Source organism: Molothrus ater, chromosome 16 (genome assembly GCF_012460135.2).
Source record: "Molothrus ater isolate BHLD 08-10-18 breed brown headed cowbird chromosome 16, BPBGC_Mater_1.1, whole genome shotgun sequence".
Lineage (NCBI taxonomy): Eukaryota > Metazoa > Chordata > Aves > Passeriformes > Icteridae > Molothrus > Molothrus ater.
In genome coordinates, this window is record NC_050493.2 from 13,400,774 (window position 1) to 13,415,691 (window position 14,918).

The window sequence follows — 14,918 nt, forward strand, 5'->3', positions numbered from 1 at the left end:
CTGAGCAGACTGAGCCTCAGGGAGGAAAAATCTGAACAGATCCCAAGAGACTCCAAGAACAAACACATGCAGGCACAAGACTAAGAACTGCTCTTTTTCATTCCCTCCCACCCCTCTTCTGAGTTTCCAGTTGCTTAGTGATCTGTTCTGGTGGAAAAGATTGACAGTTCAGCTTCCCCAGTACCACTGCTCAGCTCTCCTCAAGCATGAGGAGGCTGGAAAAATCCCTTCCTCAGGAGTAATCCCACCCTGTAAACAACCACTCAATACTTCAGCCAAGGCTGGGCTTTTCCTTGCTGGAAGAGTAATTAAAAGGGCACAATATCTCAGAACAAACAAGTAGGTATGAGCGTTGTCAGAAAGAAAAATGATTTTGTGAAAATAATTCTGGTTCCTTTGGATGTTCCTTCCCAGCTTGCATCCTCAGCTCTCCCAGGGTGTCTGCAGGGATAGTGCCTCCCAAGGAGAAAATAGGGATGGTATTTCTGGCCATTTCTGTGATATTTGTGCACAAAGGACAGAGCCTAAAACCACAAAACACTTTTCTGAGGATTCTCCCTGGACAGAGGACCTGAAATTGCTTCTGCCTGACTTTTCAGAAAAGTGTGAAAAAGAAGCAGTAGAAAAGAAGTCAAGAACCAAAGAAAATACTTCTACAAAACTGATTGTGCTGGAAGAAAGCTGCTGCCTCCTTATAGGCACACGAGGGGTAATCCAGCACTGAAAAAAAACCCAAGAGAATGGACAGGAACATAGGCACAGAAACCACCTGAAGAAGAGAATTATTCAACTGGAGAGCACCTAAGGCCTTAATGCATTTAGGTATTGATTCCATTCCCAGTTTTGTGAAGACATACAACACACTTTAGACTGGATCTTTGAAAAAAGTTTTAATAGCACCATTAACCATGCAATTTCAAGGCTGTATCAAGTACTTACAAAATGTCTGACTGTTGCAGATAAATTTGAAAAAAGCTGGCTGCCCTTACACTTGTTCCCTTCCTGCAGACTAAAAATCACCTCCTTTTTTGGAGGTCTCATCTGAAGTAAATAAAGGCAAGATGAACCATCATCTGAGATCTTCCTTGTAATTCAGTGAATCAAGGAATCTATGACAATGATGTCATCTGACTTTTACAGCTTCCTTCAGACACATTTTTTTCTCCTTCCAGGCTCAAGTTCTGAAATTCAAATATACAAAAGTACCAGCCTGACTCAATTTTTGGCCTATTTTTGGAAGCAGCACTTGGACATCTCTCACTTATGTGGTTTTTGAGGGAAAGAAGGCAGTTAAGAATGATTCCCAAAATCCACACAGAAATCTGGCTCTGGATTTACATTAGTAGGAAGAAAATTGTTTGTTCATTGTATTTTGGGGTTTTATACTTCTTAGACAAAACTTCCTCATGACAAATTACAGACTTAGGCAGAACTGCTTTGTATTATTCTTTCATGCTAAGGATAATGAGACATTTCTTCAGCAAGGATAAACTGCTGCATTTCCACCAAAATCCATAGGATTATATTCCCAATGGATTTTACACATTGCCTTATTTCAGGTTATTAAAGAAGCAGAGCCTTGAAACACAGACAAACATTTCTGTGTGCGTCCTGCATTCTGTTCAGTAGGTTTGGTAACAAATCATGCCATTACCTCCAAGAACAGCACACTCTAATGATGATGGAACATCCTGTAGACCACATTTTAGTGAGAAAAGCTATTAAAATTCCAGGAAAAGAAATATAAATCATGTTGTAGTAAATTTGTTTTAAGCTGTCCCTTCCACGGCCATTTCTGTATGTATAAATTACCATATGTGCTTATATAAGAACATGGATGAGAGCAAAACCAGAGGGATAAAGCTTCTTATTTATAATCCAGGACAGCAAATCCTCTTTGATCCAGTACCTGAGATTTTTTTTTTTTCTTAACACTGCAGTGTACAAACAAGAATAATATTCATGGTGACATTCAAACACACAGACAAGAGACCATCTGCCATCTGCCATGATATGTCTCTCTTGTAACAGTAGATGACTGGTTTTATCATGAGCACACAGTAGTGGACTTTTTAATTGTCCCTGCCCAGGGAGGGGGGCTGGAACTGGATGATCTTTAAGGTCCTTCCAACCCAAACCATTTTATGATTCTCATTAAAGTGACAAACCCCAAACTGAGCAACAGTCAGCCTGTTTATATTTATAGACACCAGAAAACAGATATTTAAACACGTATTTATTTACATTGTGATTAAACAGTTGAAAGCCCTGAATACTGAGATGCACTTACCTTTCTATACTTCTCACCACAGTAAAGGATTAATGACAGAACGTGCAAGCCTTTCATTAGGTCTTTAGTGATCTTTAATAGCTTTGAAAGCAAATGCTCATTGTGCCCAAGAAAACATTATCACTACATTGTTAGCACTTACAATTAAGACAAAAGCAAATTGCACAGCAGACAGGGACACCTCACAGCTCCTGTTTTATTACAGGAAATTGTATCTACTTTTATTTCATGCTTTTAGAAAGAGGATCACACTGAATGTCCCTAGGCAAGGCAAGAGCAAATATAAAGAGGAGTTGAGAAAAGACTACTTACACTGGGAGTTGTTGTGTTGTAATTCCAAATCTTGATCTTGGATATACCAAAGTCACGTGAGCGGGTGGGATTGCGGATAACAAAGTAAAGTTGGACGGGTGGGTGGAAAGGGCACATCCAAATGCAGCTTTCCTTGGGGAGCTAAAAACACAGACAAGCAGACTGTCACTAAAGCTCCTTCTCATGGAGCAGGTGTTTTAATTAACTCCCCACCCCCCAGCAGCACAGGAGGCCATTAGAAAAGTAAAGGTTTCATAAAATCTGCTACGTAAAGAGCAAAACCTCAGCCTCATTTCCCGAGAGTAAATCCCACTCCCTGCCTGCCAGACAGCTCCCAACAAGCTGGCAATGAGCTAAAGGTCAGCTGCCTGCTGTCCCAGGGAGACATCTGCACGCTCAGAGCACAGGCAGAGCAAGCCCAGTTTATTTTTATCAAATTAATCAGCTTTACTGGCACTAGGGGGGATCACTGAGCACAATGGACATTCTACAATCATTTTACAATTTCTTTGCTTCTGGTTCGTCCTCTAAGGAGGGGAATCTTAAAGAATTTTACTTTATTGTCTGCCTCTATTTTAATCAGGCTTTGCAGATAATCAGTTTCACTTACAGGTCTACTCCTCAGAGCTATACTGGACTCTACACTGGAAATTTTCTAAGACATCACAGAATTCCCAACATGAATTTTACATACAACTGGCAATCAAGAGATTTTGAAGTATCAAGAAATGCCCAATTCTGGACATTGTTAAGAACTGCTACCTCTACATGTTCAGAATGTAAGAAAAGGTTATGTGGCAGCTCAGAAAGAAGAAAGTTTCAGAATCAAAATGTTGAATATTAATATAACTGATATCTAGTCTTACTCATGTGTGGATAACATGTCAGTTATCTGAAAGCAGCTGATTTATTAGTTCCCCTCCTGTTCTCAGGGACACACAGTACACAGATACACACACAGAAGATAACAAGCAGTCTTTTTCCACACCTTTCTCTCTGAAGTGAGTGTTTCAGTTTTTCCTGAAGGTGTTAACCACAGCACTTTCCCCCAGAGTCCTCCAGCTGTGTGACTAACAATGGCAAGGACAGCACCCTGGAGCCTGCTCAGAGGCAGCAGGAATATGATAGCTGTCAGATCCCCTCCTCACCATGGTCCTCTCTCCACTTCTCCAGCCTCTGATGGGTCTCTGCCCCAGAGCCTCTCAAAAAGCTTTGGGAGTCTATTTCTGCTTTAACACCACTTTGCAGCACCAACAGCCATAAGAGTGCCAGACAGGTTCTATCCTTTCTACTTAAAAAGAAAGAAGCCTCTTGACATCAAAGAAATGAAGGACAGCCCTCAAATCACTGTGAACCCAACCCCAGGGTCAACTTCAAAGCTGCATCATGTTTTTGAAGCCATCGTTTGAATAAGAACAGTTAAAAAACCAATTTCCCAACTGCAGACAACAGCTGATAAGCAATCCATGTGCAGAGCTCTCAAGGCAGGAGCTGACTCCCCAGAAATCAATGGATTTTGGTGTGTACTGAGAGCCAGAGGTGCCTTCACAGGAGGGTACCTGATTCAGCACCAAAATCACCTGCTCCTGCTTCTCACTGGCTTCTCTGTAAAACTGCACACAGTGTTCCAAAAACAGAGATTTATCGGAGCCAGGCTGAGGGTTGTGTCCTGAGTGAGAAGCAGCCATGGAGATCATTTTGTTCATCAGTGGAAATAACTGATATTGGTGAGCTTACACAACCTCACAGGTGTTACAGTCCCCATGAGGGTGTTAAAGATCTGACACCAGAAATTCAAGGTACCTTGAAGGATCCATGCCAAAACTCAAGAGACTCTGGAGGACTGTCATGTTTTATCCCAAAGAGTGATCTCATGTCTTTGCCTTCACAAGAGGTACTTGAGCCTGGGGTTGTTGTCTTGGAGCTGAAAAATCTAACCCAAAAATTCTTTGAACCATCAGGGTGAACCTGGTATGTTAAGGAGTTGGAATTACATTTTTTCTGGACCAAGGAAAAAGGGGAGAGTGGAAACCTTTAATGTTAAGATTTTGTGGGAGATTGGCACTTCTTGTGGGACTGAAGGTGTAAATGATGGAGAGTAAAGAAGCATCAAGCACTGTGAAGAGGAATTACACAGGTCTAAGGGTTCCCCATGGAGAAGAAACACATTTGGTAGATATTTGTTATTGCCCTTGTTATTCTGAGGTTTAAAAGACCTCTATATGCATATAAGAACCAAAAAGGTTTGTGGAAAACAATTTCAATAAAATACCTAATCCATGACTTACTAATATGATCACAGAATCCCAGAATGGTTTGGATTGGAAGGGAACTTAAAAACTATCCAGTTCCAACCCCCTGCCATGGCAGGGACACCTTCCACTGTCCCAGGCTGCTCCAAGCCCTGGCCAAGTTGGCCTTGGACACTTCCAGGGATCCAGAGAGAGCCACAGCTTCTCTGGGCACCCTGTGCCAGGGCCTGCCCACCCTCACAGTAAAGAATTCCTTCCCTATTATCTAATCTAAAAAGTTGAGAGCACCAGATATTCTGCCAGGAATTTTTTTCTTTTACAGTACATCACAAAATACAAGGAAGGAGGCAGTTTAAGTGCTCCTCTTAAAAGTCTGCAAGGGTAATAAATAAACTAATAAAATAAAATCCCTCATCTTCAATAAGAGTATTCTCAAAGACAAAAGTAGACCTAACTGATCAAAGATGGAAGTGTTTTAACCATGGTAAAATGAGTTTTCCACACAATAAGTTTTTATTTCAAGTTTTTGTTCTGTTGAAAATGTTCATTGCTCGGAGATTGATAAATTTATTGGGTTTTTAATGCACCCTGAAGCTTTCCTGTATGATCTGAAATGTACACAAACTAGAAGTGCTGCTCTGCCTTCTGAAGGAATCTGCAGTTCAGGCACCCATATCCACAGCCTAAGAGCAAATTCCCTGCCCAGATTGCATCTGGGATGAAGCCTCAAGAGGGGAGATTACAGAGCCACAAATCAAGGGAATATATTAATCAATGCAATACAAAAGCTCATTTCTTAAGAATAATGAGATCTATAAGTGTATGAGTAATACTGAGAGTAACAGGTTCATAATGGCTTAATGAATGTATTACTACATAATTTATAAATATCTAGAGAGTCTGAGAGTCACTACTACAAATACTACTGAGTGTCACCTGCCAGCCAGCACAGCCTAAAAAGGAGAATGGGTATTTATGAGATCCCAACTACAATTTTCAGGAGACAGTAAGGAAGATGCTTCTGGTAAAAATATTTGGAAGTAATATTCCATAAGGAGTTTCAACTAAATTTCAAAATACTGCATATTTATTCTCTTTCAAATCTCATCTACCTTGAGAGCAGAAAATCACCATTAGCATTAAATGAGCTGTAATTTATGTTTTTAATGAACTAAGTCCTTCAGTATCCTCATCCACTAAAATCATACTAATTTTTTACTAGAATCCTTGCTCAAGAGGCCCATGAAAAATGGCACAGAGTGAATGTGCAGCACAAATGAAACTATGGCTTTATGAAGGGCTGTGGACATTTGCTAATTCTTTCACACCAGTCACTGTCTTTTGCCCATTGTCATTAGTGTGGGAGCACCTCATATCTCCTCATCTTAGTATCTCACACAAGAGCCATGAAAGACTTTTACCTGCCATATATTTTTCTTAATCTCTTGTTCAAAACTACCTACACAGTCTTATATTTCCATGATTCTTCCCTAGGTAAAAAGATAACAAGGGAACAAGAGAAAACAGGCACATTTTCTTTAGAGATTTACTTAAATTTGTATTATCCATCTGAAAAAAATTAGCAGTGAAGCTCCTTTACCTTGAGACCACAAGGATTACTCCAAGTTCTACAGTACTCCAAATTCAATTACTACAAATTCTAAAACAAAGTTGTAACTGAATACTAACATCTTGAATAGGAGAGTTGTTAATAAGAAGCAATATTTGTAGGGTTTTTTTTTAAATTATCAGATAGTTGTCATGCAGTCAGGTTCCAAATGTTTCTGAACAAAAAACCTTTAAATAGAGTATTATAGGAATATTCTAATGGGAGATTTGAACATCCAGCACTAAGCTGTCTTACATTTAAGTTGTTATTGACCAGGCAGCACAAATCCCCTGCGTTGTCAGCATTTCGAATGTCCACGTCGTGAGGAGACACAAAGATCCTCTGGTTGTGGAAATCAAAGAATTCCACCTGGCTCAGGCCCACGTTTGCTGGATTCCCCCAATTGGAAAGAAGTTCCATGGTCACATAAATGGCATCATGTACATCCATATTGGCTGTCATCTAGACCAAAATGAAAAAAAACCAGCAGTGACCAACCAATAAAATGTGAAAGAAAAGATTGTTCAGACTGCAAAACTGATGGGTCAGAAGAAAAAAGACTGCAAAGACATGGCTATTTGGATGACATTCAATCAATCATTTTGGGTTACACCAATTCTGCCACACATCAACACTCTTAAAAAGCCTGAAGAGAAGGCAACTAACTCTGTCCTTTGTCTGATTCCTCTGTCATTCTGATGAACAGTGATAAATTCTCTTTTTGCACCCTGCCATAGGTTTATTACTTGATGTAGGGCAGAACTGAGGGATACAGCTCATTCAATGTACTTTTATTTCAGTAACACTGGGAAGCACCAATTATGGTGCACATATGCACAAACCTTCTCTCTCCACATGGAATTTACTCCAGCTTTGCCACCAGCCAGGGATCTGTCACTGTCACAGGCAGAATAGCTCCCACGCTCCACAGAGCCTTTCAGGAGTCTCTTCTTTTGTCTGAAACAACATATTCTGGGTTATTTCCTCATAATTCCTGCATTTTTAAGAAACAGTTGGTGCAAAGATGAAGAGGTGATAGGATGAACCCCACAGGAAAAAGTACCCAACACCAAATGTCAACTTTTACAGCATTCCACCTTAGATTCACAGAGTTTGGTTAAAAATCTGGGCTCCAGTTCCAGCTGGTTCTGAGGCAGTGTGAGAAGAGAATGCAGAGGTGATCTGAGGACCATAAAGTGAGATGTTGGCAGATCCTGCTCCACAGAAACTGGCCCAAGGCTGCACTGCCTGATTTGCTGCTTGCATGGTGTCTCAAGTATTTAAAGATTATCAGGTGTAGTAATTGGACTGGTGGCATTCTAAAAAATCTCTCTTAAAAAAGGAAGTTATCCTAAAGCAAATATATATAAATATATACCTGCTTCCAAAAGGGCAGAATCTCTCCACAGCTCTGGTCACTGCAGTCCTTGTCTGGCGTTTTTCTGGAGGTTCAGCCTTTGCAGAAAGAATAGATGAAACAGAAAATGTCTCCTAAGTAAGAAAAAGATGAACATGTTCCATTCAGATTGTTCTCACCACACAGCATCAATCTGCATGTCTGGAACAAGCATGAGTTTGGGGCCAGCTCATCTGTAACTCTATAAAGTTAAAGAACATTTCATGGACTTGGTCTTGATTTACAATGAAAGAGCTGAGCTTGGAGCTTGATCTTCTATGTGGAAGAAAACAGAGAAACAAATTCTGAGGACTTAACTAAAAAGAAAAGGGGCGTTGTTTTGAAATTATTAGAAAATACACACACACACATACATATATATAAAATCTCATTGTATGCATTTGGTAGGATTCAGGGTTGGCCAAAGCTTTGGCACAGGTCTACTGGACTTTCTCCTCCAAAATCATAAAGTCTTTTAAAATCCCCAAACCCTTCAATTCTATTAGCATAAAATAATGATTTATTTTTCGAATAAAGAGCTATCAGTAAGATACCTAAGAGAAAACAGGAGAAAAGTGCTGCATTCTTTTTCTGACTCTACTCAACTTTTTTGTTGATTTTTCTCAACTTCCTTGCTTATGATTTTTTAATTGTTTTGAAACATGGTTTCTGGAGGTAAGAGATGAACACACGTTGGGACAGAAAACCCTCCCCAGCTCATCCTCAGTGAGATCCAGCAGTGTACAGGACAGCTGTGCTCCAAAAGCAGAGCATGCACTAACAGGGGGCAGTGTCCATGTTCCAGAGTCCTGGAGGAAGACAGGATTTTTTGGGATGGAAATCACACTTTGCTTTTTTTCAGAAGCTTGCAGGATGAAAATGGCTCAAGTGGGCCTGCAGCTGTGCATCTGATTGTACAGACACATCATATGGCTGCTCTATCAGCTGCTCAGTGATCCCTGTAATCAAGAGGGAGCTGTGGGATGCCATCCTGAGGAAGCAGATTAAAGGAAACAACCCTTTGGAAGAATAATACAAATTAAATTACACTTAGGGGGCATCACCATTCATTCATACACAATCCTAATGTGTAAGGGATTGTAATTCATGGGGGTTTTGCTAGTTGAACAAACAGCTCTCTTTTTTTTTTGCCATACCTTTTGGGGGTTGGTGGCAACTGCTTGCCTTTGCAGATCTTCCTGCAAGAATTCATTCTCAATCTGCACTGCTTGAACAACAGCTGAAACAGAGAAGTCAGGATCCTTCTCACACACACTCTTCCTGGTTACTGAAAGGGAGGTTTCTGGTCGATTTAAGGGCTCTGGGACCAAAAAAAAGGGAAGAAATACTCATTTTTTGAGGGCATACAAGTACAGAACGTTCCAACATCTGAAACTTCCCATTCAGTGACTGACAAAGGGCTCTGCAAGCATCTATAACCATCCCAAATGAAGCTGAATTCCCCCAATCTGGTTTTATGCTAAGATTCCAAGTCACATCTTCTTTAGGCAACAGTTAAAACAGCATCATAAGAAGAGGAAAACCAACAAATGAGAACCATAATTTTTATGCTTTTAGATTGCTTTGTTCTGGTATTTAGTGGAAATGCCTTGTAATAGTCCACTGAAAAGAAGTATATATAATTTAAGCACAGCAGGAATTTTTAATTGGGGTGTTCAGCTATTTTGTAGGAATCCCCAGAGACTTCTAGCAAAACAAGGGGAATCAGGAGTTGCTATTTACAAGGCAAAATAAATGACCTTGTCACTTAAGCAGTCATCACAATGCCCACACGAATCCCAATCTTCCCAAACTTCATGGAGAAACAGAAACATCACAGCCTAGAAACAGGTTTGAAAGAAAGGAAATCAAATTTAACAACAGATGATGTGAGACTGGACTAAAAGAGATGCACAGTGGTTATATCTGAGGGCTTTAAAAGTCAAAGGAAGAGAAGAGACTGAAGTTGTACAGACATTTAGAGTGAGGGGCAAATACTGAAGTGCCAGAGTGCTCCCAGTGCTGCAGGGAGGAGAGCACAGTGGAAGTAACATCAAGTCCACCTTGAAAAGACAAGATTTTCAGACTGAGCTGAGATCTGTGTGCATGCACTCCTTGTACATACACCCATGAAAACTTTCAACAAGCATCAGTCATCTCTGCAAAAACAGGGATGGAATAAAGACCTGCTTATTCTTCTGTACTGTATCATCCCCCTGAAATGAAATTCATTTAGGATTTATCACAGTAGTTGGACAGAAACAGCTCCAACCAGCACTATTATAACCTGAGAAAATGCAGCACACATCTCTGGGAATTCAAAGCAACATCTGCTTCAACAGATGGTGGGTGAGGGTCTCAGAAACTACAAAGGGGATTTATTCTGGAGCCAAAAAGAATTAACTTCTTTTTCTCTATTTGGTTTTCTGCTAATTAAGAAACTAATTATTTTGGCTTTTCAAAACCACTGGCCTTAGTGCTTTCTTGGGACACATCTGGATTCTGTTTTTTTGAAAAGAGCAGCTTGACCAGAGTATGGCAGGTCTGAAAACTTCACCTCAGACCTTTCAAAACTCGAGCTGATCAAACTTGTTAAGGACTGCACTGAACTACAACTACAGTCACAACTTCAGCCCCTACATTTGGGGTTTGCTCTGTTTTGTTGGGGTTTTTCCCCTGGTAAAGACCACTCCTTAGCAGCAGATTTTTAGAATAAGCAGCAATGGCTTCAAATTATGTCCTCCAGTCCAAGAAAAATATTTTCCAGAATGGTCCTGGATACTGGCACATCTACCCAGCACTGCAGGCTGATCTCAGTGTACAAGGTGTAATTCAACTACAGTCCCAAGCAACCACAGGTGTCTTTTGTCATGCTGTGAAAAACTGTGTCTTTATTGTGGTAGAGAACTCTGCATTTTGTATTGTTACAAATGTGATCTGTTGAACTCTTCCACCAAACATCAACTGCTGCCTGGGAGAACACACATTTCCATTAAACCCACAGGGAACAAAGCTTCACGAGGGAAGTGGGAAACACGGAGCAAGTACTGAACAAGGACTGAAAGGGAGAGGGAAAATCTTGTGCTGTGGAAGCAAAAAGATAAGGAATATCTAGTAATGATGTGGCAGAAGATTGAAGTATACAGGCTTTTACACTTGATCACAATTTCACTGAAGTCAGAACACTCGAGGTGTTAAAAACAACAACAGAAGCACAGAAAATCCCACTTAAAAAAAAAAAAAACAGGCAGGGGAGTGACAGCTAAAAAATTCACATAATGACAGATGTGTGCTAAAATTGCATCTGAGCCAGAGGGGGAAAAAGGATGAAAACTCTCCTTATCGACATCATATATTCTTATTTCTTACTAGAATACATTGCTTCATGTCTGTTCTGGTGCAGGAACTCAGCAGAGAGTGGCCGAGTGCCTTTATTTTTCAGCATGACTGTTTTGACAGGAATGTACACTTCAGCACTGTCCTTTCTTTTGGCTGAGAGAACTTGCACTGGCTTCACTTCTGCAAGATAAAAAGGAAAAAGAAATAATAAACTTTAAAGTTATCAGGAAGCAGCCAGCCCAGGAAAATTTATTGGATTTTTAATGCTAAAGTTTTGCCACTTTAATTATGTTGGCATAGTTAAAAGTGATAATTTCCATCCCTTTCACTGGCACTGTTCTGTTGATGCAGATGCACATATGGATGGCTGGCACTAACTCAAACAAAATAAAAACAGTATTATAATGTACCAAGATATCTCATCTCTGCCAGATATTTACCTGCATTACTGTCATGAAAAGCAAAAATAAAAAAGAAGTCCTGAGTTATTTGTTAACACAGTTATACCAAAGTAAATTCTTAAAATACAGACAGAAATGTTATCTTGTTTACAAGTTTCAGAGGGGGAGAGGGCAGTCTAAAATAGCTCATAGAAGTAAGTCTTCACTTTTTGGTTTGGGAATTATTAATGCTTCTATTGTTTCCATCACAGCTCTGAAATTTCGCTCTGGACAAAAAATCCTGCACTCTCCCAGAGATTTTGTTCTCACTGTGCTTCCATCCCTCACTCCTGTCTCTTCTTCTGCCCCTCTCCCCATTCACACTCCACTCACATCCATGATAATGAAAGGAATACTCCTCTACTTAATTTATTCCAAGATTGTTCCTCTGAATTTATACAATTAACTACAGATTTGAGGGGGAAAAAAAAAAAAAGAAGCAGCAAAATAAACAAATCCAAAAAACCAAAACCAATTACTGTACCAGAAATGAGCAGGGAAGGAATTCTGAGAAATACTGAAGGTAGGCTTAGGTCTGGTTTCTGCCTGAACTCTTCACCCTTTGTTAAATCATCTTTGAGACCTAATGAGTGGTTGTGGGTTTGGACACTGAGGCTCCAAAGGAGACAGAAAGACAAAAAGAAGTGGCTCATGTCAATCACAGGGATGAACAGCACACCCTGGGACAGGTATGTGAAATAAAGGTGAGACTGGGAAGATTTGGCTGCCTGAATTACTGCAAAAACAGTTCAAAAATATACCTAAAACCATGGTAATTCCTTGAGAAATCTCACAGACAGATAGTCTGAGACAATCTTAGCCCAAGTCTAGAGGTGGTGATGCAGGTGCAGTAACCAGGTCTGTAACTTCGGATTTGCCAAAAAGTTCCTAATGAAGTACAAGAGGATGCAAATGTCCCAAGTCAGGAGATCAAAACAACAGGTTTGCTGAAGGGCATGAGAACTTAGGAGGGTATGGAGTAACTCCTCATGATCAACCTTAAAAGCAATTCCCTCAAAGAATGATTATTGTAAAGAAGAATTGTGCAAGACACAGACTTACTGCTTTGATCCTGGCTGAACTCCAGCACAGTTGGGGCACCAGAATCAAGGCTAGAGCATCTCCCAGCATCCTGATGTTCAGAACCTTCCTTCTGCAGTGCCCCACTGCTATCCAACTGAAGGCCTTCAAAGCCTGTAATTGCTTCCTCAGTGGGAGATGGGTCTGAAAACACATCCTCTTCAACAGAGTCATAATCATCACTAAGGGAGTCTTCTTCCATCCTCTCCTCTTCCACACTGTGCTGCAAGCTGCTTCTCAATTTCTGCTACAATATAAACACATCTGTCAGAAAAGCTCAGACTTGTATTTTAGAATAAACCAGAGTGGCTGCCAGTTCCTCTCCAGGAGAAAGAAAAATCTTCTGAGGAACTCAGAGCCATGATGCAGCTAAAAATATTCCCATTCCTATGTCATGTCTTGCCTCATTTGATGAGGGCTTGTAAAGAAAAATCATCCTACAACTGCTGTGCTCCTTCTCATCAGTATCCAGCAGGAACATTCTCTAGGCCAAGGAGCTTTTATGTGCAAAACCAATTTTTAGGAGTAAGTTACAAAAAGGAAGTCAGGGGGAGAGCAAAGGGATATATTTGTGCAGTCTCACAGTTGTGCTTTGCTGTTTGAGGAGTAGCTGCAATCCAGAATTTCCAAATGCCTTCACAAGACTGTAAAGCTCATGTAGCAGCAACTCCTTTTTAAGCACATGATAGATGATAATAGTCTTGCCTTGTACACATCTGTACTTCAAAAACCAGCAGAAAAAGAGTTGGGCTCTGATGGGCTAAGCTCCCAGCTTGCACTGAGTTTTTTGAAGTGGACACACTGTAACAGGATTTTATGCAAAAAATAACCTATTTTGAAATTTACTGTGGAAAAAAACTGCCCTGCCTCTCTCATCACACACCACAAACAGCACAGATGATGCTGGAGAGCTGTGGGCTTTCATGAATGCAAAAGGAAAAGACTTTGCATCTCTTAAATGCTTTTTTATTTTCCCCTGCTTTGTTGGTATTAGAGTTTGGAGATAAATATAGGTAAGCAAACTGTATAAAATGAAAACCTGAAGGTACCTTAGGTACAAATGAACTGTGACAGTCTATATTCAGTTTGCAATGAAAGCTTCAAGCTCCTACAGATTATACCTGTTAGGAAATCCATGTTGACAGAAATATATTACAAAGAGCAGACAAAGTCAGGCTCAAAAGAGGGTTTATAAGCAACCTGAACCTCGATATTGAGCATGTCTTTAAGACAGTCAAAACTAATATTTCCAGCTCTTTGACAGGAAATTGTACAAGTTTCTTTTCTTTTGAAACCTCTGCATCTGCATTGTAACAAGGCATTCAAAAAAACACATTATAGCCCCAGCAAAATCAAAATTATTTCCATCTTAACTAAAAAGAAAAGGGGTGTTGTTTTGAAATTATTAGCTTCCTATTAAGAACATAAAAGATATAAATATTCATCAGTGTAAACAAGTTACCAGCTCGTAGAGCAAAAAATAATCATCACTGCAAGAGCAATATAGAAATGAGAGAAAGATGCAAGCTAGGAAAATATGCTTGGGAATTTTGTCTGATGTCAGTGGTAAAATCAGTTAACAGTTTCATATATAGATGCTACTCCACTACCCAGAAAAGCTTTATTTATGTCATTAATTGCTTAGGCAGGAAAACATTCATAAATTTTTGTTCATTGATTAGTTTTCTTTCACATTTGTGAAGTGTGCTAGAACAAACTGCAATTAGTGATCAAATAGAAGGCTGCACAGTCAATACAACAACAATCCTTGATGCAAAGCAACTGCATTGATTAGAACATTTTCAAATAATCTGATTTTTGTTGGGTAAAATAATGACATGCACCAATTTTAGCATCATTATTTAAAGACTACCCTAAAGGCACCAAAAGCTTCTTGTTTCAGCTTTCTCTAACCTGATACCCAGGAGTGATGTTCACTTGTACAACCATTAACTGAACTGAAAGAGGCTCCTTGCAGGAAATAGCTCAATTCAACCCAACAGAGACAATATTCCCCCTCCTAAAAATAAGGTTTAACATTTTGTAGTGTTGCTGATTGAGACTGATTTTTCAAGAAGGTTTACTTTTCATTTTTTCCCTTCTTTTTGTCACATCTCATCAAAGCACAATTCTCTAATGTAAGACACCACTATAGAGGGGTTTGGGTGCTCCAGCTGGGGCATGATCACATTTCAAATGA

General features: G+C 39.9%; 1 protein-coding gene across 11 annotated transcripts in view; it reads right to left on the reverse strand.

The window, feature by feature from the left end:
- KATNIP (katanin interacting protein) overlaps positions 1-14,918 on the reverse strand; it is a 58,002-nt gene that overhangs the window by 33,484 nt on the left and 9,600 nt on the right. For 6 of the 11 annotated variants that reach the window (XM_036392114.1, XM_036392116.2, XM_036392118.2 and 3 more), the window contains exons 7-13: positions 12,701-12,965; positions 11,229-11,378; positions 9,017-9,180; positions 7,842-7,954; positions 7,306-7,420; positions 6,719-6,925; positions 2,603-2,743 (exon numbers count right to left, since the gene is read on the reverse strand). In XM_036392114.1, the coding sequence (XP_036248007.1) occupies positions 2,603-2,743; positions 6,719-6,925; positions 7,306-7,420; positions 7,842-7,954; positions 9,017-9,180; positions 11,229-11,378; positions 12,701-12,965 (1,155 nt within the window). The remainder of the gene's footprint in view (positions 1-2,602; positions 2,744-6,718; positions 6,926-7,305; positions 7,421-7,841; positions 7,955-9,016; positions 9,181-11,228; positions 11,379-12,700; positions 12,966-14,918) is intronic. The other 5 variants (XM_054516546.1, XM_054516544.1, XM_054516545.1 and 2 more) reach the window with 2 other exon arrangements.